At 46.9% G+C, this 25,152-nt stretch overlaps 1 protein-coding gene and 2 pseudogenes across 1 annotated transcript in view; 1 reads left to right on the forward strand and 2 right to left on the reverse strand.

Moving 5' to 3' along the window:
* Positions 1 to 4,380: 4,380 nt before the first annotated feature.
* LOC105872865 (elongin-B-like) lies at positions 4,381 to 5,872 on the reverse strand (annotated as a pseudogene).
* Positions 5,873 to 11,802: 5,930 nt separating this feature from the next.
* Positions 11,803 to 11,879, forward strand: LOC142869646 (uncharacterized; annotated as a pseudogene).
* Positions 11,880 to 15,677: 3,798 nt separating this feature from the next.
* KANK4 (KN motif and ankyrin repeat domains 4) overlaps positions 15,678 to 25,152 on the reverse strand; it is a 36,176-nt gene continuing 26,701 nt past the window's right edge. The window contains exons 8-9 of the mRNA XM_012767085.2: positions 22,511 to 22,711; positions 15,678 to 16,823 (exon numbers count right to left, since the gene is read on the reverse strand). Of these exons, the coding sequence (XP_012622539.2) occupies positions 16,719 to 16,823; positions 22,511 to 22,711 (306 nt within the window). The 3' untranslated portion in view covers positions 15,678 to 16,718. The remainder of the gene's footprint in view (positions 16,824 to 22,510; positions 22,712 to 25,152) is intronic.

The raw sequence follows: 25,152 nt of genomic DNA on the forward strand, positions 1-25,152 counted from the left end.
GTAGTCTTAAAAAAAATTGTAAATAACAGTAACCATCCTATCTGGTATAAGAGTGAACTTTCTATGCCACCAGGGGGGGAGGGGCAATCTGTCAATGTAGAGAAGCAATGGAAAAGCATGAGGGATGAGATGGCAAGATCAGTTAAAACAGAAAAAATCTAAAAGCAAAACTCATCAAGAAAAGGATATTTCATAAATTCTATTGTTTATCTTGACATGAATCTTAAAACTTTTATATTAAATATTTTTCCTTTGAATACTATTACGCTTCATTTGCTTGTTTATTTATTTATTTTAGAGACAGTGTCTCTGTTGCCCAGGAGACTGGAGTTCAGCATCACAGTCATAGCTGGCTTAACCTTGAACTCCTTGTCTCAAGCAATCCTCCCACCTCGGCCTTCCAAAGAGTTGGGATTACAAGTGTGAGGCAATATGTCCAGCCTCCATTTACTTGTATATTTTAAAAAAAATTTTATTGTATATATTCTGAATTACTTTGTCATTTATTGCATAAAATCATCCATGGAAGTATGTTTTCTAATTGTTAATTACTTAAGAATGAATCAATTTGCATGGATGAATAATCAAGAAGAAGGAATGATCTAACCATTTTAAGGCTTTTGCTGCTAGGGCTCACTTAGTATATTCAATTTTTTTTTTCTCTTTTTTTTTTTTTTAGCCTAAAACTATGGTGTTCAAAGTATATTCAATTTTTTAAAACAATCCTTTGTCCAGCTCTTCTTCGTTCAGTCCTTCCAAGTCCAGCCTTCAAGAGTCTTCTGCATAGTGATGATAATTTTATAACGTTTCAGCTTTATGAGGCTGCTATAACCAATTACCACAAACTTGGTGGGTTAAATCAGCAGGGCATTACTCCTGGTAGATCTGGGGGCCAGAATTTCCAAAATTGTTTTCACTGGGCTGACATTGATGTGATATAGGCTGTAGGTAGAATCCGTTCCTTGCTTCTTTTAGCTTTTGGTGGCTGTTGGCATTAATTACTTGGCTTGTGGCCACATTTTTCCAATCTCTGCCTTTATGCTCACATTGCCTTTTCTTACCCAGAGGTAGAATCTCCTGTCTCCTTACAAGCACATCTGCAATTGTTTTCAGGGCCCACATAGATGATCCAGGGCAATCTCCCAATGTCAAGGTCCTTAATTTATTAATAGTTGTATCTGCAAAGTCACTGTTGCCATATGTTCCCCTGATGTCTTTGGGGACTGTTATTTAGCCTACCACACCAGACTACATTCTTTATTAAGAATCTGCCATACACTATATGTACTTACATACATGTACAGTTACATATAAAACCATATCATGTATAAATGTGGGTAACCACCACAATCAAGATACAGAGCTCTTTTCATCACCAGGGGACTCCCTCATGCTACCCCTTCATAGTCAAACCTGGTTCCTAGCTCCTGCCAAGAACTAGTTCTTCATTTTTATAATTCTCATCATTTCAAGAATGTTTTATAAATGAGGTCATACAGTATGTAACCTATTCAGATTTGTTTTTTAAGCAAGGTATAATGCCTTTGAGATTTAAATGGCTAAATTAAAGTTCCTGAAATCCTTTGTTGGTTACCCAGCTCGCAGATAATGAATCTATCCCTATAAAAGGTAAGGACAATTTAGGTTTCCCATGATATTTTTGGATAAGGGCGTAGCAGAAGGCTGAAAGCCTCCAGGATTGCCTCTGGCAGTCACCTTTCTGCTTTTCTGTTTCTACATTTTTTTTTTTTTTTTTTGAGACAGAATCTCACTTTGTTGCCCAGGCTAGAGTGAGTGCTCTGGCGTCAGCCTAGCTCACAGCAACCTCAATCTCCTGGGCTCAAGCAATCCTACTGCCTCAGCCTCCCAGAGTGCTAGGATTACAGGCCCGGCTAATTTTTTTTTTTTTTTTTTTTTTGAGACAGAGTCTCACTTTGTTGCCCAGGCTAGAGTGAGTGCCATGGCGTTAGCCTGGCTCACAGCAACCTCAATCTCCGGGGCTCAGCGATCCTACTGCCTCAGCCTCCCGACTAGCTGGGACTACAGGCATGCGCCACCATGCCCGGCTAATTTTTTGTATATATATTTTTAGTTGGTCAATTTATTTCTATTTTTGGTAGAGACAGGGTCTCGCTCAGGCTGGTTTCGAACTCCTAACCTTGAGCAATCCGCCCGCCTCGGCCTCCCAAAGTGCTAGGATTACAGGCGTGAGCCACCACGCCCGGCCAAGGCTAATTTTTTGTATATATATTTTTAGTTGGTCAATTTCTATTTTTAGTAGAGACGGGGTCTCGCTCAGGCTGGTTTCAAACTCCTGACCTCGAGTGATCCGCCCACCTCGGCCTCCCAGAGTGCTAGGATTATGGGCGTGAGCCACCTTGGCCGGCCTGATTTTGTATTCTCTTTGCACGGCTAAAGAACCAGGCCTGTGGGTTCATCTTTCTATCCACTAAATCTTTTATTTCATCTAGTTTCACGTTTTTACTTTTTTTCTTTCATTTTGTTTTACCTTTTGATCCATTTGCATGCATTAAGTGTCTTTTATCATATCTCCTTGGGGTTTCTAATACTTATTTTTAGATTTCATTTCTTTTACCAATATTCACTTTTTTCTTATTCTTAGTGTAGTTAATTTTGAGTCACTTTTACTTTCCTTTTGTACATCACTTCAGGATTTTCTTGCTTGTTCGCTTGCTGTTGTATATTTTGTTTTAGTTCGTGCTCAGTGCATGCTGAAGAAAGTTTTCTCGGGAAGAAGGGTGGAGAGGACCCAACTTGTTCACAAGTAAATCTGAAGACCACTACTGCCCTTGAACTCCCTGTAATCTTAATCCGTTTCCAACTGGCCTCTCCAAAAACCCTCACCTCTTGAACCCTCCATCCTCCCACTACCCTCAAGAGGAGTGCAAGGAGTTGAGGGAGGATCCCACATGGGGAACCTTCTGCCCCACCACTTCTAGCCAAGGTCCCAGAATTTTCTGGCCAGTCTGCAACCCCCTTCTAGGGCTTTCCAGCACCTATTAACCACTCAACGTCTTGAGTGTAGATAGCAGGCATGCACATTCCTGGGCCTATGTGTAGCCATGGGGTGGCTGAATATGGTCTCTTGGGGAGAAGTGTGGACAAGTTTGAATGTTCCACCCCTGTATGAACGAGAACACTCCAAATAATGAGAATAAGCAGGGGTTAGAGAAATGGGTGGGCTGTGGGCTGGCTCTCCCCTGTCTCCATGTTCCAGCATGGAACTGAGGGGGCGGTGAATATTCTGAACTTGAACCTGGCATTCTAGGTTCTCATGAAAGGCATATTTGTACTAGTTCATTCAGTTTATAGTTTTCACATGTTTAGGTAGAGTAGGTGGTTTTGTTGCTCCAAAGTTAGGCGTGAGCCTGTCTGATTTACTGGAATCAGTTTTTGAAGGATTTCATTCAGGGGATTGTTGTGATCAAAACTAAGCTCAGAGCATTTTGGGAGGCCGAGGCGGGCAGAACACTCAAGGGCAGGCGTTCAGAACCAGCCTGACCAAGAATGAGACCCCATCTCTACTAAAAATACAAAGAAATTAATTCACCAACTGAAAATATATAGAAGAAATTAGCCGGGCATGGTAGCGCATGCCTGTAGTCTTAGCTACTCGGGAGGCTGAGGCAGAAGGATCACTCGAGCCCAGGAGTCTGAGGTTGCTGTGAGCTAGGCTGACGCCACGCACTCACTCTAGCCTGGGCAACAAAGCGAGATTCTGTCTAAAAAAAAAAAAAAAAAAAAAAAAAAAAATGTAGGTAACTGTGGAAGATGTAGCTCATTTCTAGGAGGAAGCTTTCCCCAGAGCTCTCTCAAAGCCAAATCCTGGAAGGACCCAGTCTCGGGAGTTGTGACTCTGCCGTTGCTCAAGGTTAGGCTCCTTGAGCAAAGGTTATCAGCCATTTCACCAAAAAACACAATGGAGTTAAAAAGGTGCACAGGTGTGGGTGGCCCTGTGTGCAGGTGGTTTCTGCTGCCTTGGGGGTCTCAGTCCCCCCTCCCCTGTGCCAGGATCTCCACTGTGACCTCTACTGGAGAGGAGCAAGATAGACACACACTTCCCATATCAGTTTCCAGAGATACTCCCCTTCCTTCAATGCACACTCTAAACAAAATGTGCAAATCAGAGACAGAAGCAAAATGTCCAGGTCTTTTTATTTTGTACAATAGTGGGAGTGCCAATCAAAATGTACTTTAATATGAAACTCAGTTCCTCCAATGAAGGATTTATTTTTTTAAAAAGGGATAAGAAACTTCCAGTTTTTTCTGATGGAGATGACCATTGGTAGGCCATGTAGGAACAGGCTGAAAAGAAAGTTGTGAAAGTAACAGTTTCCTGAGTGCCGGAGTCCTGCTGTGTCATCTGCAGGGGACAGACGCAGGGAGTGGCACTGGCCACAGGTGAAAAGGGTGTGCCAGGCAGCCAGGCCAGGTGGCAGCCCAGACCTGGTCTGGGAGCCAAAGGGGTGTTGGGGTCCCAGCAGCAGCACGTGAGCCTTCTCTAAGACCTCGAGGATCTGCCTGCTTAACAGTAAAAACTTATTAAAAATATTTTATTATAAAGTTAATTATGCCAAGCTTTGTGCACATTTAAACTCCTTTAACTTAAAGCTCTTATACAATTATGAAATGGAAACAAACTTACATCTGAACTATAAGGGAAGCTGCAAAGCCAATGGAATTAAAAACATTAATATAACCATATCCACTATGTTATTGCTGGGATTTTTTTTTTTTTTTTTTTTTTATTTCATATAGACCTTGGAGAATGATATTGCTGGGATTTAATAGTTGCTCCCAATGTGATTATGGTCCTAACCACTCCGGAATGCGCTCTTTTGAATTTTGCATGTTTTTCGGAGACTTAATTCCTTTTTTTTTTTGACACCCAAATCTCTTTTCTTGGGGGGGGTAATGGGCCTTTTGGGGGCAGGCCAGGGGCCCTCATTGTAGGCTTGTTCATTGGCGCTGCTTCCTGAGTCCTGGGGCTTCATCACTTCGGGCAGCTCTGGCGGGCTGGAGAAGGGCTCGATGGGCGGGGCTTCAAAGTCATCATCTGTGGAACAAGGGACACAGCTGCCCTGAAGGCCAGCCCCACTGTGGCTGGGGCCTGTGGCCGTGCCCTTTGGCTGGTGAGGCCACACTCGCCCCGGCGTCTTGCCATCATCCGGGAGCTGTTCGTCGGGCGGCCGCTTGAGGGCGCCCTCGACGATGCGCTTCAGCTCCAACAGTGAGCTCGACTCCTTGGCGTCGGTGAAGACGGTGGCCTTGGGGCGCCGGGTCACAAGGAACGCGTCCTGGGGGCGGCGGCCGGCGTGAGCGCGGAGCCCGGTCCCCCGCACGGCCCGCCGCCCCGCAGATACTCCATTCTCACCGGGGCATTTCTCTCTTGAAAACAGTGGGAAAGGCCGGGCGCGGTGGCTCACGCCTGTAATCCTCGCTCTCTGGAAAGCCGAGGCGGGCAGATTGCTCGAGGTCAGGAGTTCGAAACCAGCCTGAGCAAGAGCGAGACCCTGTCTCTACTATAAATAGAAAGAAATTAATTGGCCAACTAATATATAGAGAAAAAATTAGCCGGGCATGGTGGTGCATGCCTGTAGTCGCAGCTACTCAGGAGGCTGAGGCAGCAGGATTGCTTAAGTCCAGGAGTTTGAGGTTGCTGTGAGCCAGGCTGACGCCATGGCACTCACTCTAGCCTGGACAACAAAGTGAGACTCTGTCTCCAAAAAAAAAACTGGGAAAGCTTCCTTCCCTTAGCTTGCCTTTGAGACAGATGCAGCCCTGATACTGGGGGGGGGGGGGGGGGGGGGGCAGTGACCTACAGTGTACTTACCTTAAGGTTTTTTCTCATCCTCTCCAAATTAAAACACAGGATTAAATTGTTCCTGAGAATATGTGGACTCCCCCAAAATCCATTGATTGAAAAATCCTGAGCTCTCCTTGCCAATTGTCGAGAAATTAACAGTACAACTGGATGCAAGAAGTACGTGTCCCAAAAGCAGGATGCTTGCTGGGTCACCCAGGGCGAGGGGCGTGACCCAGTAAGCTCCTCCCACATCCTTCTCCAGACCCAGCACCCCTCTCACCTGTGCCAGAGCCTTAGCAGCAGAAGCTGCTCTCTGTGCAGCGCAGAGCCCGGGTGCACCAGGGACAGAAATCTTAAGGGTCTAAAGGGAAATGAAACATTTTATCTGTTCCTGCCTATCTGATTCCAAATTTGGGCATGAGTCCTCCCCAGTAGGTCTCTCCAGCTGAGAATAGGGCTCTGCTGGGAAGAAAGATATATGTCATACTCTTTGCCTTTCAAGGATTTATATTCTTTTTTTTCTCCTTCCTCCCTCCCTCAAGAATTTATATTCTAATTAGGGAAATTTTAGTTTAAAAAATTGTATGCACTCACGAGACAGCCAAAACAAATTTAAAAATTAAGGCAACAAAGATTTTAAAGAGACTTCTCAGTTTCCCCCTTTTTTCCATTCCATGTCCCCATCCAACCTTTCTGCACTGGCAGGTCTGTGAATGGACTGTGGTCTCTTCCTCTGCCTGGTCCATATGCTGTTCTCACTGCCCCACGGCCCTTCTTCCCATTCTCACCTTCCTCTTAGCGGTTAGCTGTCACCTCCTGCAGGAAGTAGTCTCTGGCCCCCAAGACTAAGTTAGTGCCTAACATAGCACAGCCCTTTTCAGTCTCTTTCAGGCCAGGCTGCAGGCAGGCACTTGGTAACTGAAGGGCCACATAGGTGAGATCTGGAAGACTGACAGCCCTTTATAGACAGCAGAAAGTATTCCAGGAGGCTGGGCCATCTTAAATGTTGTCTGAGGTCAGGATTGGCCCCAACCTGGCAAGTGGCTCAAATGGCAGGTAAGGGTCAGTTGGCCCCACCAAAAGGCATTAGGTCAAAGTGATCTGACAAGCTGTCAGTTTCCTTGGCAAGCTGCTAAAGAAATAGATCCTAAAAATGGAAAGATCCTAAAAATGGAGAGATCCAGACTCTCACCAGCATTCTCAGTCCAATTTCTCCAAATTCCATATAAAAAACATCTAAATGTATGAGATGGTTTTTAAAAAAAATTTTTTTTAATTATTTTTTCCTTCTTTCTTTCGTTATTTTTATTTCAGCATATTACAGGGGTACAAATGTTTAGGTTATACATATTGCCTTTGCCCCACCCGAGTCAGACCTTCACGCATGTCCGTCCCCCAGACGGTGCACACCGTTTTATTACTTTTTCATGGTTATTTCACTTGACAGTATGAGATGTGTTGGGGAGATGTTTGCAGAGTGCCCAGTTTTCTTGGGCAAGGGCTTTGTCCCTGACCTATGAGACAACACAGTCCTCTCCCGGCTTCCCCACGTCTCTGCTCCTCTCTCCCCACCTCCCAGCTTAGCCTTGCTTCTATCTCATGGAGCTGGTGCAAGAAGCTAAAATCAGATTAGCTTAAAGGAAAGAGTCACAGCAGAGAGCGTCTGTTGTATTTCTGTGTTTGCCTGAAGAGGGAGTTGTAGGTGAGGACACTGGTAACCTTTCCCAAATGTGTTGCTTGGCGGAACGCGGCAGGCCAGGCGGAGGTGAATGCGAATGAACACTGGCGAGGTCGGTCGCGCTGGCAGCACACACGTCTCATCAGGAGGCACCCGACATCTGGGGATGGAGACTATTCCCGCAGAATGAACCCAGTTCGCTGTGATTGAAGTGGAGTCTGGCTCTGCCTGGCCATAGGCTGGTTATAAGGGCGTCTAGCACAGTGGGCTTGCGCCCACCGTGCAGAGCGGGCTCATTGTGTCAGTCCCGGGAGCAGAGCTGTGGCTCTCAACGTCAGCAGAGAATACCATGTCATTTCTTCTTAACTTTGGAAGGCACTCTCAGCTTTTAGGTAGTGGATTAGTAAATGGTTTCCTAGAACATTAATATGAGTTTATTTCTTCTCAGTTTCTGCTACTCAGAAATGTGTACCCAAATCAAATAAGCATTCTTCTGACTGAGTGGTGCTTGGATTTATATAGACAATGTAAGGGATGGCTGTTGAGTTGGAATTTGACAACAAGAAATCCAGGGGTAAGTCACCGTGGAAATGGCTCCAGGCAGCCACGAGGGAAGGAAATAACAGACCTTTTTCTGCATCTCTTAAGATTGTCCGTCCTTCCTGATAGCCCTCCTGAGCTCTGAGGGAGGTGGCAGAATGGCCTAAGGAAACAAGGGACCTTCTCAGGAGCAATGGATGGAGGTCCCTTCACTACCCCTTCTGTTAGAAACCCATATTGAGTGAATGCTGTTGGAGTGGACGGTGGTGCCTTGACATCGAAGCACCCCAAAGGGGAAATCACATCAAGTGGCAGGGCCTTGGGGCTGTGGAGGTGGCCCATGGGGACCTTGGCTGTAAGACTGTGGGAGAGAACAGATTCCGACACAGCAAGTGGCTAAGGCTGGAAGCCTTATTGGCCCAAGTCATCCCAAGTCATGCTAACAGAGAGTCACACCCTATGTATGCCTAATGGTGCTGGTCTTTTCTATTTTTTTTTTTTTTTTTTTGAGACAGAATCTCGCTTTGTTACCCAGACTAGAGTGAGTGCCGTGGCGTCAGCCTAGGTCACAGCAACCTCAAACTCCTGGGCTCAAGCAATCCTTCTGCCTCAGCCTCCCGAGTAGCTGGGACTACAGGCATGCGCCACCAAGCCTGGCTAATTTTTTCTATATATTTTTAGTTGGCCAATTAATTTCTTTCTATTTATATTAGAGTCAGGGTCTTGCTCTTGCCCAGGCTGGTTTCGAACTCCTAACCTCGAGCAATCCACCTGCCTTGGACTCCCAGAGTGCTAGGATTACAGGCATGAGCCACTGCGCCCTGCCTGGTGCTAGTCTTTATTTATTTGAATACTGTAGATATATGTATTTTAAATTCTCTCTTAGATTGCTCTAGTATCTTTACTTCTTCAGGGATTAGTTCTCTCATTTAAGTATGTTGATTGTACTCAGATGGCATTGGACTTCCTCACATGTATAATAATTCATTCTTACTCAAGAGGTTTCTCCACAATTGACTTGGGTTGTGAAAGTCTCTCAATTTGCCTCTGCCCAAGTCCTATTTTAGGTTTTCTGATTCCAGATAAGTTTTTACATTAGTGGATTGGCTTGGATTTTGCCACTTTGAGAATGCAAGACCCATCTGCATGGCACAGGCTTAGAATTCCAATTTCATGTGTCCAGACTGGGAGGAATAATTCATCTTCTACTTAAGAACTTGGGCTAGTGAGAGAACATTCCGATTGCCAGATGTGGATGGGCAGCTTGATCCTCGCTCCAGATTAACACAGGTAGTCCAGTTCCCACTCCTCATCGGATGCCTGCCAAGCCCCTACAGCCTGTATCTGCCCCTGGTCCTCTCATGGGCTGTCCTACTTCAACTTCTGCTCACTGTATCTGACACCTATGGAGTCCCCTTGATTACTTTTGAGGCATGTATTCTAAAAATATTTTAATAAGTAATTATTTTTTAAAAATACTTTAGTATTTCTATGTATTAAGCATGGAAGGTAGTGTTTTAGAATGTGCCCAATCTACCATCTTGACCTAGAAATCCACATTATATTTTTAACCAGAAGTTATTTTTAATATTAATTTTATAAATAATTTCTTACTTTGTTAGTAGTTGTAAACGGTTTCTGTTTTTTCCAGATATATAATCATGTAGTCTGTAAATAATGACAGTTTTGCAACCTCCTATTAATTATACGTTTTAATTCAGTCCTTATCTAATTGCGTTGGCAAGAAATTCTAGAACAATATTCAGTAACAGTGGTAATATCAGGCACTCTCTTGTATCTGATTTTTATCATAAATGCTTCTAGTGTTTCAGCATTAAACACACCCTGCCGCTCTGGTTTAGAAAAATGTTTTCATATGAGCTCTACTGCGCCATCTGTTGACTTTCCAGGATATCACACCTACTGGAGATGGCCATTTGGGACTTGCTAACTTAAGGAAGTACTCCTAGATATTAGGTCATTAATTATGAAATGTCCAATTTTGAATCAAAAATGTAGTTTACTTAGCACTCTGGGAGGCTTAGGTGGGAGGATTGCTCAGGAGTTTGAGAACAGCCTGAACAAGAGACCCCATCTCTACTAAAAATAGAAAAAATTTTAGCCGGGCATGGTGGCGCATGCCTGTAGTCCCAGCTACTCGGGAAGCTGAGGCAGCAGGATTGCTTGAGCCCAGGAGTTTGAGGTTGCTGTGAGCTAGGCTGATGCCACAGCACTCTAGTCCAGGCAACTGAGTGAGACTGCTTCAAAAAAAAAAAAAAAAGTGGTTTATTATATCTCAAATAAGAAGCAGTAGAATTGGCCGGGCGCGGTGGCTCACGCCTGTAATCCTAGCTCTCTGGGAGGCCGAGGCGGGCGGATCCTTTGAGTTCAGGAGTTCGAAACCAACCTGAGCAAGAGCGAGACCCCGTCTCTACTATAAATAGAAACAAATTAATTGGCCAACTAATATATATACAAAAAAATTAGCCGGGCGTGGTGGTGCATGCCTGTAGTCCCAGCTACTCGGGAGGCTGAGGCAGAAGGATCGCTTGAGCCCAGGAGTTTGAGGTTGCTGTGAGCTAGGCTGACGCCACGGCACTCACTCTAGCCTGGGCAACAAAGTGAGACTCTGTCTCAAAAAAAAAAAAAAAAAAAAAAAAAAAGAAGCAGTAGAATTAATCAAAGTATGCTCCTAAACTCTCCACACAGTTTTGCCATCTTAATGGTAGTTTGTTTATGCCAGCAGTGAAGAAGCCTGGAAAGCAAGTGGCTATGACATCGAAAAAGGCGTTTTCCACAGCTTCTTGAGGATTGAATATTTTTCCTTACAAGAAGTGGTCCAAAGCCTGGAAGAAGTACTAGTCAGTTACGTCTTGCTCATATCTCAAGTGCAGAATAAGCAGTCCAGAGAAGGTTCGACAGCTCTGTGGCATTGGGGACCTAAGCTCCTTCTGACTTGCTGTTCTAGCATCCCCCGGGAGGTTGGCCTCACCTTCTTAGATAGAGCAGGATGGATCGCTTCCACATTCCAGCCGTTGGGAAAGGGAAATGCATTTCTCTTCCCTTTAAAGCAGGAGCCATGGCTGGCGCGGTGGCTCACGCCTGTAATCCTAGCACTCTGGGAGGCCGAGGCAGGCGGATTGCTCGAGGTCAGGAGTTCGAAACCAGCCTGAGCTAGAGCAAGACCCCGTCTCTACTGAAAAAAATAGAAAGAAATTAATTGGCCAACTAACATATATATAGAAAAAATTAGCTGGGCATGATGGCGCATGCCTGCAGTTCCAGCTACTCGGGAGGCTGAGGCAGCAGGATTGCTTGAGCCCAGGAGTCTGAGGTTGCTGTGAGCAAGGCTGACGCCAGGGCACTCACTCTAGCCTGGGCAACAGAGCCATACTCTGTCTCAAAAAAAAAAAAAAAGCAGGAGCCAGAGTTTGCACACATACTTCCCTTGCATCTCACTAGCCGGAACTTGGTTACGTGGTCCCAGCAAGCTGCAAGGGGAGCTGGGAAACGGAGTCACTACTCTGGGTGCCCAGCTGACGTTGGGGATTCTCTTACTGAGGAGCAAGAGAAGAATGTATATTGGGGGACAATGGTGCTCCCGTTCTCCTGTCACTGTTTTTGTCCCTACTCCACCATCTGGTTTGTCACCACACACTGGCGTAGAGCAAATCAGATCATATGGCTCCACTGTTAAGAAGTTCTTCAAGGGCTCCCCGCTGCCTCCAGCAGTGAGATTTTAAGTGCAGATTTTTGAAAGACTACACTTTCAGGGATCATTTCAATAGTTCATTACTAGAGAAGTTTCTCTGAACATGTAGAGCACCAAAAAATAAAAAAAAAACAAAAATAAATGAAGAGCAGATTTTTCAAATCCCTGAAGTTACATGCAAATTTTACACAGATGTGCATTTTTCTGAAGAGAACTTTGTATTCTCAAAGGGATCCTTTATTCTCCCTCAAGTTACAGGCTCAAGACCAAATTCCTAATATTGGCCAGGTGCGGTGGCTCATGCCCATAATCCCAACAATCTGGGAGGCTGAGGTAGGAGGATCACTTGAGGCCAGGAGTTCGAGACCAGCCTGGGCAGCATAGTGAGACACCCCCATCTCTACAAAAAATTAAAAAATTAGCCAGGCATGGTAGCTACTCAGGAGGCTGAGGGAGGAAGATCACCCCAGCCTGGGTGACAGATTGAGATCCCGTCTCTACAAAAAGCAAAAACAACCACAAAATCAACCAAATTCTTAATATCATCATACAAGGGAGATATGTCTCCCAATATCCCTCTCAAATCTCCTCTCCAGTCATTTCTCCCACTGACCCTTAGGTCATTCTGAAATTTTCTCTGGGCTGGACAGGCCATCCCTTTTCACATATCTTTTTTTTTTTTTTTTTTGAGACAGGATCTTGCTCTGTTGCCTGGGCTAGAGTGCAGAGGAGTCACAGAGTGCTGGGATTATAGGCATGGGCCACCGTACCTGGCCTTACATACTATATCTTTATGCCTGTTGTTCTATCTAGAATATCCTGGCAAACCCCTGCACATCCTTATGGCTTAGGGCAAAAGCCACCTCCTCTGGGAGGCTTCCCTGACTCTCTGTCCAAGTCAATCTCCGCTGCAACATTCAGACCTCCACCACTTACACATTTCATAGTTGTCATTAGTCTACATCTGCCTCCCCCCCACCAAACCATGAACTCTGGAGCCCAGGGCCCTGACTAGATCGTCCACAAATGTTTGTTGAATAAATGTCACTCATGTTCAAAAAAATTGAGTGCTCTTTCCAGAAAAGGAATCTGAGCGTTGCTTCCTGAGTTCCAAACTTGGGTCCAAATTTGTTACCGTCACTTTTCTTCTGGCCTTATCTTCCTTCCCTCTCCTCTGGGAACAGTGACCATCCTTTTCATGCCCCACATCAAAGTTCTCACTCATCTTGGGCCTTTGGTTATGTCCCTTCCTTTGCCTGGAGCATTCTTCTGCTTCTCTTTTCTTGGCTAACTCTTACACCTCCTTCCGAGAGCTTAGGATCCCTCAGGAAGCCTTCCCGGACCCCCCTGCACTCCAGACTAGGCTGGGGGCCCCACCTATGCACCCCCATGGCACCCTGTGCTCTCCCAGGTGCAACATGTCTCGTACTCCATGGAAGTTCGTCCTCCTTCCCTGCTAAACTGCTGCATTCGCTGTGCCTATCTTGCCCTCTAGCACAGCCCAGCCCTGAACACAGTATTTGGAAGGGAGTAGGTGCCTGATAGATATGTGTTAAATGAGGGTTAAAGGAAGGGATGTCTGAGTCTTAAATTTGGTTTTCAAGAGCTTCTATTGTCTTTAGAATAACACCTTCCTGCAGCTTTTACAGCACCTTCTGGTTTGGCCCCCATGTATTTTCAGTCTCATCTTTTAAAAATCCACCCTTTGATCTCAGTGTCCCACTCAAACACAAGGTCCCCAAATGCCTGCTCTCCCTTCGTTCAGCCCGGCAGTACAATTCTCTCTGCCTGGCACACTTGCCTCTGTTTACCTCTCACTCCTCCATCTTTTCTGGTCACTATCCATTAATCTTTAAGTTTTCAGTTCAGATACCGTTCCTTCAGGAAGCCACTCTTTAACTTCCTAAGACCAGCTCTGTTGCCACCCGCCTGCACTTGCTTTTTTTTTGACAGGAGTCTCACTCTATTGCCTGGGCTAGAGTGCTGTGGCGTCAGCCTAGCTCCCAGCAACCTCAAACTCCTGGGCTCAAGCGATCCTCCTGCCTCAGCCTCCCGAGTAGCTGGGACTACAGGCATGCACCACTATGCCCGGCTAATATTTTCTATATATTTTTAGTTGGCCAATTAATTTCTATTTTTAGTAGAGACAGGGGTCTCGACGCTCTTGCTCAGGCTGGTTTTGAACTCCTGACCTTGAGCGATCCTCCTGCCTCGGCCTCCCAGAATGCTAGGATTACAGGCGTGAGCCACCGTGCCCGGCCGGCACTTGCTTTTTGAGACAGAGACTTGCTCTCTTGCCCAGGCTGGAGTACAGTGGTGCAATCATAGCTTTCTGCAACTTTAAACTTTTAGATTCAAGCGATCCTCCTGACTCACCCTCCTGAGTAGCTGGGACTATAGGCGTGCACCACCATGCCCGGCTAATTTTTCTTATTTTCTGTAGAGATAGGGTCTCGGTATGTTGCCCAGGCTGGTCTCTGGCCTCAAGGGATCCTCCCACCTTGGCCTTCCAAAGCATGTGGATTATAGGCATGAGCCACCTTGCCGGGCCTCTGGTGCCCTTCATTAGTACCCCTGTAGTACTCTGGGCTTCCCTCTCACCTTCAGTTGGATTTCTCTAGCGGAGAGGAAGGCAAGAGACTGAACTGCACTCACTATGATATCTTTAATGTTAGGCAGTGTCAGGCACCTGGCAGTTCCAATAAATACTTGTTGAATGAATTTTAGACCCGAGGGACAGTGACAGGGAGGCAGGCTGTGTTGTTGGTCTCACCACATCCTGGGCTGAGACATTCCAGTGGAGTGAAGTGGTTATGAGGGAGGAGATCATGTGCTCACATTCAAAACTCAAGATTAAAAGAAAATTGTTAAACATCTCAGAAAGGATGGACAGAGTCTTTTTGAGCATGATGAGTACTAGTCTTCAAACTCTAGGAAAACCAGTTTGCTTTATCTGGTAAATAAGTTGTTGCTAATAGCTCGACTCGAATGAGATATTAAAAAAAAAGTTACACGATGAAAGTGGCCACCCTAAGGTGAGATACAGAAATAGATGGTAAGCTGGCAACACAGGTCACAGAACCCCTCCTGCTGTCTGCAGAGACACGATGACAGGTAAGACCCACACTGCACATTCCCAAGAACCAAGAACAGAGAAATGCCAAGAAATTTTGAGACAAAAGATTGAGAGGCAGCATTTTAATATACCAACAACAAGGAGAGGCCAGAGCCCCGCTACTCAAAGTGTGGCTGTGGCCCGCAGCATCGGCATCTCCTGGGAGCGGGTTCGGAATGCAGACTCTCAGGCCCCACCCCACCTACCATTTATCAGCAAGCCCCCGGGTGATTTGTACGCGCATAGCATACATGTACGCAAAGCACTGGGCTAGCCCATTGATTCATGTAGGCTTTTGCTCTTACAATGTGGTTTGAGGTCAAAATAAACCCACTTAAAGCATTTTTAGCTCACTATTTGCTCCATTCTCTCCACCTCTGAGCAGCATGAACACATGTCACTGTTCCTGCTCTGGGACTTGCAGCCTGTCTTATGAATCACAATGGCATAAAGAAGTTTGCTGCACCAGTTCCGTGGACAGCTTTCATGGGTTACACACTGGATCCCCAAACTTCCATCAGCTGCTCCTCACGCAGCACCCGAAGGAGGTAGGTCGTATGAAGATTTCCGTTTTTAGAGATGATGGAACTGGGGCCCAAGGAAGCTGTGATTCACCCAAGGGATACCGAGCAAATCGTTATTTTGGCAAATCCCAGCCAAAATAGGAACTTAACCTTTTGAGTTTCCAGTGTGGGGCACATCAGGCTTTTTTGTCTCTCGGTTTTTATAACGGGGGGAGGGGGGAGAGTTTGCATGAGGGATTTTAAGAAAGAACACATTCAGGTAACCCTTAAGTGAGCTACCGAATAGCAACCACGCACGTGCAGGGAGGGCCCTGCCTTGTGCTGCCCAGTCCCACGCTCCTGCTGAGGCCAGGCTGGGAGGCTCCGCAGCCAGGAGCCTCGGGAAACCTCAGGGCAGATGTTTGCCATCGAGGATGGGGGGAAAGCACCCGGGACCAACGTGAGGCTGTGGATGAGGCTATGGAGGAAATGTGGCGCCTTCCAGATGACAATAGCTCATCCCCAGGAGGAAGCTCACTTCAATTCATTAATTTCTTTCACAGGTTCGGAATACCTGATTATCACTGGACTCTGCCTAAATATGTGTGGTGTGTGTCATTGGATTGAATTTTTTAATTAATTCTAATTTCCCTGGAGCAAATTGGAGCCACTTGATGACTCGAAAATGGTCAAGACTGTACCTTTGGCATCGACACCAATGTGCTTCTTCCTAACTCCCCTGAATTTAAGATTTCTCTGTCAACGCCATTGAAACAAAGCCCCCAAATGTGGCTTATTCAGCTTATTCTGTTTTACCCATCTGCATGGTGATTCTCCTAGGGTCCTCTAGAGAACGACTGCCAGCAGGTGAATTAAATCCCCTCCCGTCCTCTCTAGACATGCATATTCAATGGGACATATTTATATATGCTTTTTTTAAAAAAACAAAAAGACAGTGCACTTCAAAATTCCATGTAAAAAGTATTGCTTTTCTAATGTGCTACTGTGCTCCTGCCTGCCTGCTTGCTACACGGTGCTACAGTGGGTAGAGTCACGAGGAATTCCAGGCTGAAGATACTTTGGATTTTTGGATGACACCAGTGCAGCCCTCACCTTGCACCTTGAACCCTGTGCTGAAGCCCGTGTAGTTTTGGGGCTTGGCCTAAGGCAAAAACTACAAAGCGTCCTAATGAGCAGAATTACACGACAGGAATGTATGTGCATATTTGACATAGTTTCTTCTCTGGAGGGGTGGCCCTCTGGCTGTGACCCCTGCCCTCTCCGAGGGTGAGGGAGGAGTCCAGAGAAGGAGCCTTTTGTTCCGGCTGCCAGTTCCACAGCCACTACGGCCCCAGGGACCTGCCCTGCTCCGCGTGGGCCCGCAGAAGCCCTGCGATTTCCATATGGGTGGGTGATTTCAGAACGATGGACAAAGCTGTGCGGCCAGCCTACAGAGGAGAAAAAGAAGGAGAAATAAATTTCATCTTATCTGCCTCCCACCCCAGAGGGGAAGGGCGAGTTGGGAGCAGGGGTGTGCTTGGGGTGATGGAGTCTATTCCAAGCATCCAGAGGCCCCAGGAGAGGAGGAGGTTCAAATGGCATGGAGAGCACAAGAAATGGGTCCCCTTCCATGGAAACAGAACTCACTCCTGGGAATTGGTGCTAGTGAAATAAACAAGGGTCGCTTGGTTTTTAACACTTTTTTAAAAAATTGGAAAACAGAGGAAAGAAAAGAACTCTTGCCATGCTATTATACAGACCTAAATGAAAGTTAGCATTTTGGTATCTTTCCCTCCAATCTTTCCTCCTGTGCAAATTTGTTGTTGGTTTTTAAATAGACGAATGATAGTATACATCAACTTTGAACCTGCTTTTATTTGTAATTTATTGTGCTATGCTATAAAAATTTTCCCTGTTCTTACACAATTTTTCGTTTTGGCTTTATAATAAATTTTCATAATTTATTAACCATTTCCTTTCTATTGCAGACTTTATGCTGTTATCACAAACTCAGTCAAAAAGCATTTTCCCATTGTTAATTATTTCCTAAGGACTGACTCTTAGAAGTGGGCTCACAGCACTGGAGGACAAGCACATTTTTACCTCCTGATGTGAGATGCCACAGCACTGTTTACACTGCCATGGCAACGTGGGGGGCTGCCAGCCTCACTGTCTACAGAAGCTGCACCCGGAGAGGCGCTCAGCAGGCAACTCTGGCCATTCCCTACAGAAAGTTGAAGGCAAAGGTGGACATCGAGCTCTTCGCCGGCAGCTACATTCTCTTGAGTGGGCTCAATCCTGTGTCCACGATTTTGAAATCTAGACAGCTCCAAAAACCACACTCTTGGTAACGCCTTTGGAGGTAAAACTGAGCCGAGGCTGTCTAGGATCCTTATGTAGCCTAGTGTGAATATTTTTACATTTTGCTGCGAAAATGGGTTTGACTAGGTAGGGGGCACCCAAGACCCCACTAGATTGTTCTCTGCTGTATATACATGGAATCACTTCCTAAAATGAAAACAATTCTTTTAAAGAAGCAGGTGGGAAGCGTTAATACCCAGCTGAAAGCTCTTCAGACTTTCCCTCAGGGCACCAGGATGGAATCTAGCTTCACACTACAATGCATGGCAAAAAACTAACCGAGTTGGAAGAGAGGAACAGAGTGAGCTCCAGGGAGAGGATGTGGCCACTGTGTGCTGGGATGGAGGTGGGGGCTGGTTGGGGGAGCAAGGGAAGGAAGCGGCCTTTCAGTGGGACCCCAAAAGATGGCACACGGGCTTCTCAAAACATATGAAATTCTCCAAAAAGGCCTCGTGCCTCCCTGGACGTTGTTTTACCACCCTTTATACGTTGGTATTTGTGGGGTTGTTGATAAATCTTGGTCTCCAGGGGGTCAGGAACTCGATCTGGTCTGTTCAGGGCTGCAGGCCAGCACCTGGCCCAGTGCCTGTTTTTGGTCGGCACTCAACCAGCATTGCTGAACGAGGGAGTGCTTCGTGAGAACGCAATGGCATTGATTTTGAGTTGACGAAGAACCTGAACAACCTAAATCCTAACGAGTATTTTCTGACATGGGATAATAGTGGAGAAAAAGCACAGAGTTTAACAGATTTTAAGCAGGGGCGTCCTGTCACAGCCCCCTCAAGGAGGGGCCTGAGTGCTCCGGCACCCTGCCCTCCATCCTGTCGTGCTTTGTGTAAGCACAAAGAAGAGTGTGAGATTACTCAGTTTGGGGAAAGAGCCACAGGGCTGGTCCCAGGGGACATGCACCTTGTAACAGGGTCCATCTGGAGATGACAGCCTGCATCTGTGGGCTCCTCAACTGCAAACACAGAGAGCAGAGACCCCATCCAGCTCAGGAAGTAAGGCCAGAGAGGCCGTCTGGGGAGGGTGAGTGTCCCTCGAATGCCTCTGCCAGAGCCTGGGAACCAGCCTGTGGCGTGTGGCTCCCCTGGGAGCCAGGCGTGGTGACCCCACCCCTCGCTCCCCCCCCTCCCGCTCAGCAACACTGCAGGCCTGGCGAAGGAAACCCCGCTGCCACCTGTATAGAAATGGGGGCTCAGGCAGCCGGCACACCTGTGCACGCATGTTGGGGGCGTCTTTCAATATGGCAAGAACTTGTCACAAGAAGACAAACAAGGTATAATCTCTGTCTTCAAGAAGTTTTCCATTTGATGGACATTTGAAAAAAGCTGCCAGAACAAGACCTTCAAAGGGTGAGCTTCTGGGGTCCCGGGCTCAGTCTGCCCTTTTTTCCTCACTCTGGTGGCCCTGAAGAGGCTGGGTGGCCCATTTCCTTGAATTGTCTTCTAAATCTAGGGAAAGTGCCTTGCTGGCTGTTCTGGCAGTTCTACATTTAGATCTAACGTGAAATGCTGATGAGAGAAACCAATGTCACAACATGAATTCTCTCAGTCTTCCAGAGGAATTCCCAAGTAATCCCTGCTGCTAATATCTGAGTCTGCATAGGGAAGATGCGCACGGATGTGATATGGGGATTATGACAAGGACTGGCTTTCCCCTTACACGTGAGGCACCAGCTACAAGCCTTGGTACTCGGTAGGGCCCTGTCCGTAGTTCCATTCTCCCACTCCAACATCTCACCTGGTGCATGTAGACACTGTGCTCGCCCAAGTCACCTTTGGGTGTGAATCCTGAATCAACCCAGATGCAGGTAGGCAGCACCTGACTGGGCCACGTCACATGGGGTCTAGAACCCGCCTTACCTGGGGCATGCTGCCTGCACTGCTTGGGTACCAGTGCCAGCGGCACTTTCCCTAGCATGCTTCCCCTTCTGCTGTGACAGATTTCTGCTCCTTCTCCTGCTTAGCACCCCGGTGCCTCCCTGCCAGGCTTAGAGCCCCGCCCTGGGCCTCAGCCTGGCCTGGTTCTTCCTGATCCAGCACTTCACTGGGACTGGTTATCTAAACTCACTTGGATTTTAGTACTGCCTCAACCAGGCTGTCTCAACTGCAGCACTATTGATATTTTGGGCCTGATAATTTTGATTCTCTGCTGCTCTTGTGCCTTGTTTAGCAGCATCCCTGGCCTTTACCCATTAGCTGCCAGCTGCACTCTCTCCCCACTTATGGCAAATAAAAATGTCTCCAGACATTTTGTCTCCAGGCCTGGTCTACTGCCATCCCTATTTTGCAGAGGAGCACAGAGAGGCTCAGAGGGGTCGGGTGACCTACCCGAAGGCAAACAGTCACTGAACCCAGGTTCAAACTGATGAGCATTTACTGTCAAAGTCCATGCTCTAACAATCATGCCTGTGTTGTCTAATGTGCTCTTCCTCCATCTCCACTTGGCTCTCGGCCTGTGACAGACCTCCAGAGGTGCCCAGGAGAGCTCTCAGATCCGCTGCCTGATTACCCCGGCTAACTGGGGACTTGCAGGGCTCATGCCTCTTCCGGGCATCAGCAGTGGTCACTCCCTAGAGGACCCTGGGCCTTTCATGCACAGGCCTGTTCCAGATTAAGGGCCACCTCCTTCTCCTCCAGGGCGACCCAGCAGGGAGCTCATTACCACAGATCCTTTGCCTGATGACCCAAAGTTTGGGAAAGGAGGCTCTTATTTCCAGCAGCCCACGCCTGTTCCATATGAATTTCAAGAGTGTCTGCACTCTACGATGATCTCAGAAACGGCTTTGAGGGAAGCTGGGGTTCCCAAGACCTGGACACTGGATGGGGTGCCTGCTCTCCAGGTATGACTGAGGCGCTCAGCGGCTTGAATCACCACTTAGTAAGAGGTGCTGGCCCTGGGCTGGGAGGGGACTCTCTTCCCCTCTGCAGGCTTTTGTTCCCATTGACTTGTGGCTGTTAAGAGACTATAAAGGCCGGGCGCGGTGGCTCACGCCTGTAATCCTAGCACTTTGGGAGGCCGAGACGGGCGGATTGCTCAAGGTCAGGAGTTCGAAACCAGCCTGAGCGAGACCCCATCTCTACCAAAAATAGAAAGAAATTAATTGGTCAACTAAAAATATATATATACAAAAAATTAGCCAGGCATGGTGGCACATGCCTGTAGTCCCAGCTACTTGGGAGGCTGAGGCAGAAGGATTGCTGAGCCCAGGAGTGTGAGGTTGCTGTGAGCTAGGCTGACGCCACGGCACTCACTCTAGCCTGGGCAACAAAGTGAGACTCTGTCTCAAAAAAAAAAAAAAAAAAAAAAAAGAGACTATAAAGATGTCTGTTTAAAGCATTAAATTGTAGTGCCAACATTAAGGATGTTGGAGTCAGACCTGGGCTTGCATCTCTGCTCTGAGAACCAGCGGCTTGTAAACCTCAGGACAATTACATGACATCTCTGGACCTGTTTCCTTATCAGTAAAAAATGGGGGTCACTATCTATCTCACTAGATTGTTGAGAGGGTGAGAGATAAGGCATAGAAAAGGTTTAGTTTCCATGAGTTCTCTAGAAATAGTACCCACAGTAATCATCAGGAACAGCATCACTTACTGGTGATTAATCCCCAAAGTTTAGGGGTTCGTTCATGCAATTTTTTTGTTTTGTTTTTTGAGACAGAGTCTCACTGTGTTGCCCAGGCTAGAGTGAGTGCCGTGGTATCAGCCTAGCTCACAGCAACCTCAAACTCCTGGGCTCAAGCAATCCTTCTGCCTCAGCCTCCCGAGTAGCTGGGACTACAGCTACTATGTGCCACCATGCCTGGCTAATTTTTTCTATATATGTTAGGTGGCCAATTAATTTCTTTCTATTTATAGTAGAGACGGGGTCTCGCTCTTGCTCAGGCTGGTTTCAAACTCCTGATCTCGAGCAGTCTACCCGCCTCGGCCTCCCAGAGTGCCAGGATTACAGGCGTGAGCCACCGCGCCCGGCCTCGTTCATGCAATTGTTGATTCATTCCCTAACAGGGGGCAGGCATTCTGCTAGGTGCAGGGATTCGGCAGGGAGCCAGAGACACAGCTGCTCCAATGTGACAACAGCGATGATGATAGAACAGTTAAGAGGATGGGCTTAGGAGTATGACGGAGCTGGGTGGCACTAGCCGGGTATAGAATCTGACCATTTGGTGCTTCCATTTCCCTGAGCAAAGTGGCAGCAGCAATGGAACCAACCTCACAAGGCTGCTGTGGGATTTAAATGAGATGGTCCATGGCAAATGCTTGGTACAGCGCCTGGCACACGGTAAGCCCTCCTGACATTAAAGTTATCGCTATTGTTATGGTCATCATCATTGCCATCCCCTATGAGGAAGTTGATTTAAGAGGCCTGAGTCTGGAAGTGCAACTTCAAGCAGGCTGGCTTGGTGGCATGGGCCGCTCCATAAAGTGGATCTGTGTCAGAGAGGCCCTTTCCAGAGTCCCCACTGGACAGCAGAGCCTCCCTGTCCAAGCGGCTGCCTCAAAGCCCACAGCCTCAATGGCCAGACCAGATGAGGCTCAGGCCCAGCAGGCCCACGCATGTGCCCCCAGGGTGGTGTTACGAAAGGTTAGGGTTGGACGTTTCCCAGCTCTGAGGCTGGGAGCATTTGCCCTGGATCATCTCATTTAAATCCCACAGCAGCCTTGGGAGGTCGATTTTGTTGCTCCTGCCAAATGGTCCTTTGAATTCTGCTTGCTGGTTTCAGGACTGGAAGTGAAACAGCTACTTGTTAATTACCTATAAGTCTCACCTTGTCAGTCAGGCTGCTGTCGCAGGCTGGGTGTGCCAGGAGCAGCCGCACCATGTCGGCGTTGCCATGGTGACAGGCCAGCATGAGGGCCGAGGATCCATCGTGGTCCTGCAGGTTGACATCTGCCTGGCAGCTCAGTAGCGCTTGAACCATGTCCTCCCTGTCATGGGCGACTCCCAGCATCAGCGCAGTCTGGCCTCCCTGCACACAGGGCCACACGGTGCGCGAGGTTACTGCCAACAGGAAGGGCGCCCCCTGCAGCCTGGGCGTGCTCAACCAAGACTTCTCAAGAAAATGACCATTGATCCGAATCTCCTTCTGCCCTTGGCATGGGACACGGCCTTCTGTTGGGCACCTTTCTACTCTTCCAAGACAACAGTCAAATGCTGCATCTTCTCTAAAGCCTCCTCTAACTCCCCAGGCACCAGATTCATAACACGGCACTTACCACTTGGTGTTGCGACTTGCCACTTCCTGTCTTTCTCGTGGACTGGGACATTAACGATGGCAGGAAGTAAGTTTTTTTCTCTCTATCTCCCCAGTGCCTGGCACCAAGTACATGCTGGTAAACATTGAATGATGGAACAGATGAAGACTGAGTTTCTCCAGGAAGCCTTGGTTTGCTCAACGCCTCTGGCATTTTCATTATCATTTAATGATACCCAGAAGCCTCTTGTCTCAACAAGCTCTTTGCATATCCCTGTGGTCATTTCTACTCTACAGCCCCTGACAATAATCTCAGACATCCCTAAAATCATCAGTGGACATAGCCAGGGATTGGAATCAGAAAGCAAGTCCAGGCTGAAATCTGCAGCTTACCAGCGTGTGACCCTGCCCACATCACTTGTCTTCCCTGAGTCCCGGCTTTTCTTTTTTTCTTAATAGGCCATTTAAAAGACTTTATTGGCTTTTATTTTCTTAAAAATTAATATAGGCCGGGCGTGGTGGCTCACGTCTGTAATCCTAGCACTCTGAGAGGCCGAGGTGGGAGGATTGCTCGAGGTCAGGAGTTCGAAACCAGCCTGAGCAAGAGTGAGACCCTGTCTCTATTAAAAATAGAAAGAAATTAATTGGCCAACTAAAAATATATAGAAAAAATTAGCCGGGCATGGTGGCACATGCCTGTAGTCCTAGCTACTCAGGAGGCTGAGGCAGAAGGATCACTTGAGCCCGAGAGTTTGAGGTTGCTGTGAGCTAGGCTGACGCCACAGCACTCTAGCCAGGTCAACAGAGTGAGACTCCGTCTCCAAAAAAAAAAAAAGAAAAGAAAAGGAAAAAAAATTAATATAATGATGATTTGTCCCGTGTACTTCATAGGGCTCTTGCGTGAATCAAATGAGATATGGGATGTAAATATAATCATGTGCAGTAGCAATTTTTCTGATTACAAATGGACCATCATTTCTTTTTTTTTTTTTTTTCTTTCTTCTTTTTTTTTTTTCTCTGCATACACCACTGTGACTTGGGATTTTTTTTTTTGAGACAGAGTCTCGCTTTGTTGCTTAGGCTAGAGTGAGTGCAGTGGTGTCAGCCTAGCTCACAGCAACCTCAAACTCCTGGGCTCAAGCAATTCTGCTGCCTCAGCCTCCCGAGTAGCTGGGACTACAGGCATGCGCCACCACGCCCGGCCAATTTTTTCTATATATATTAGTTGGCCAATTAATTTCTTTCTATTTATAGTAGAGACTGGGTCTCGCTCTTGCTCAGGCTGGTTTCGAACTCCTGACCTTGAGCAATCCTCCCGCCTCGGCCTCCCAAAGTGCTAGGATTACAGGCGTGAGCCACCGCGCCCGGCCGGACCATCATTTCTTATTACTCATAGTTTTTCTTCTTTTTTTATTTATTTATTTATTTATTTATTTATTTTTTTTTTTTAGAGACGGGGTCTCGCTCTTGCTCAGGCTGGTTTTGAACTCCTGACCTTGAGCAATCCGCCCGCCTCGGCCTCCCAAGAGCTAGGATTACAGGCGTGAGCCACAGCGCCCGGCCCTTTTTTTATTTTTTATTTTTTTTTTTCAATTCCAACGAAGCCTCCAGATAAGTTTTTCTTGTATATATAATATTATATATAGTCCTGTAGTCCTCTCATCTGACTTTAGTGTATGGTTCACCTGGATTCCAAGTAGGTTTCTCTGATGGGACAAGCAAGGACTATGTTTTCTGTCCTTTCAGATCCCCTGAGGCTAAAGTGCTGAGGACTTGTTTGCTGATATGTTGACTGATTAAAACTCCAACCTGCGGTCACTGATGAACTATGCTTTCCTGCCCGGAATGCTGGGGTAAGAGAAAAAGGGGTTTGGAATCAGAAAAATCCTGGCTCTGCCACTGGTTACCCATGTGACTGCAGGTAAGTTAAGCTCTTGTGACTTTTCCTGATTTGGTAAAGCAGGGATGATTAACAGTATCACCTGCCTCATGGGGCTGTGCTAAGACCACAGTGCTTAGCAAGTGCTAGGCAGGTGTTAGCTGTTATTAGCATTATGAGGCTTAGAGGTAGCATCTGACAAATGCTCTGCATGTTGTAGGTGCTGAGTATGTGGGTATGTGTTGTTAGACATCCTGGTTCCCCATTTCTCTGGAACCAAGACAGATCTTTCTAGAGAAGCCTATCTGTTTTTTTGTTTTGTTTTTTTTAAACTCAG

Source organism: Microcebus murinus, chromosome 2, assembly GCF_040939455.1.
Source record: "Microcebus murinus isolate Inina chromosome 2, M.murinus_Inina_mat1.0, whole genome shotgun sequence".
NCBI classification, from domain to species: Eukaryota; Metazoa; Chordata; class Mammalia; order Primates; family Cheirogaleidae; genus Microcebus; species Microcebus murinus.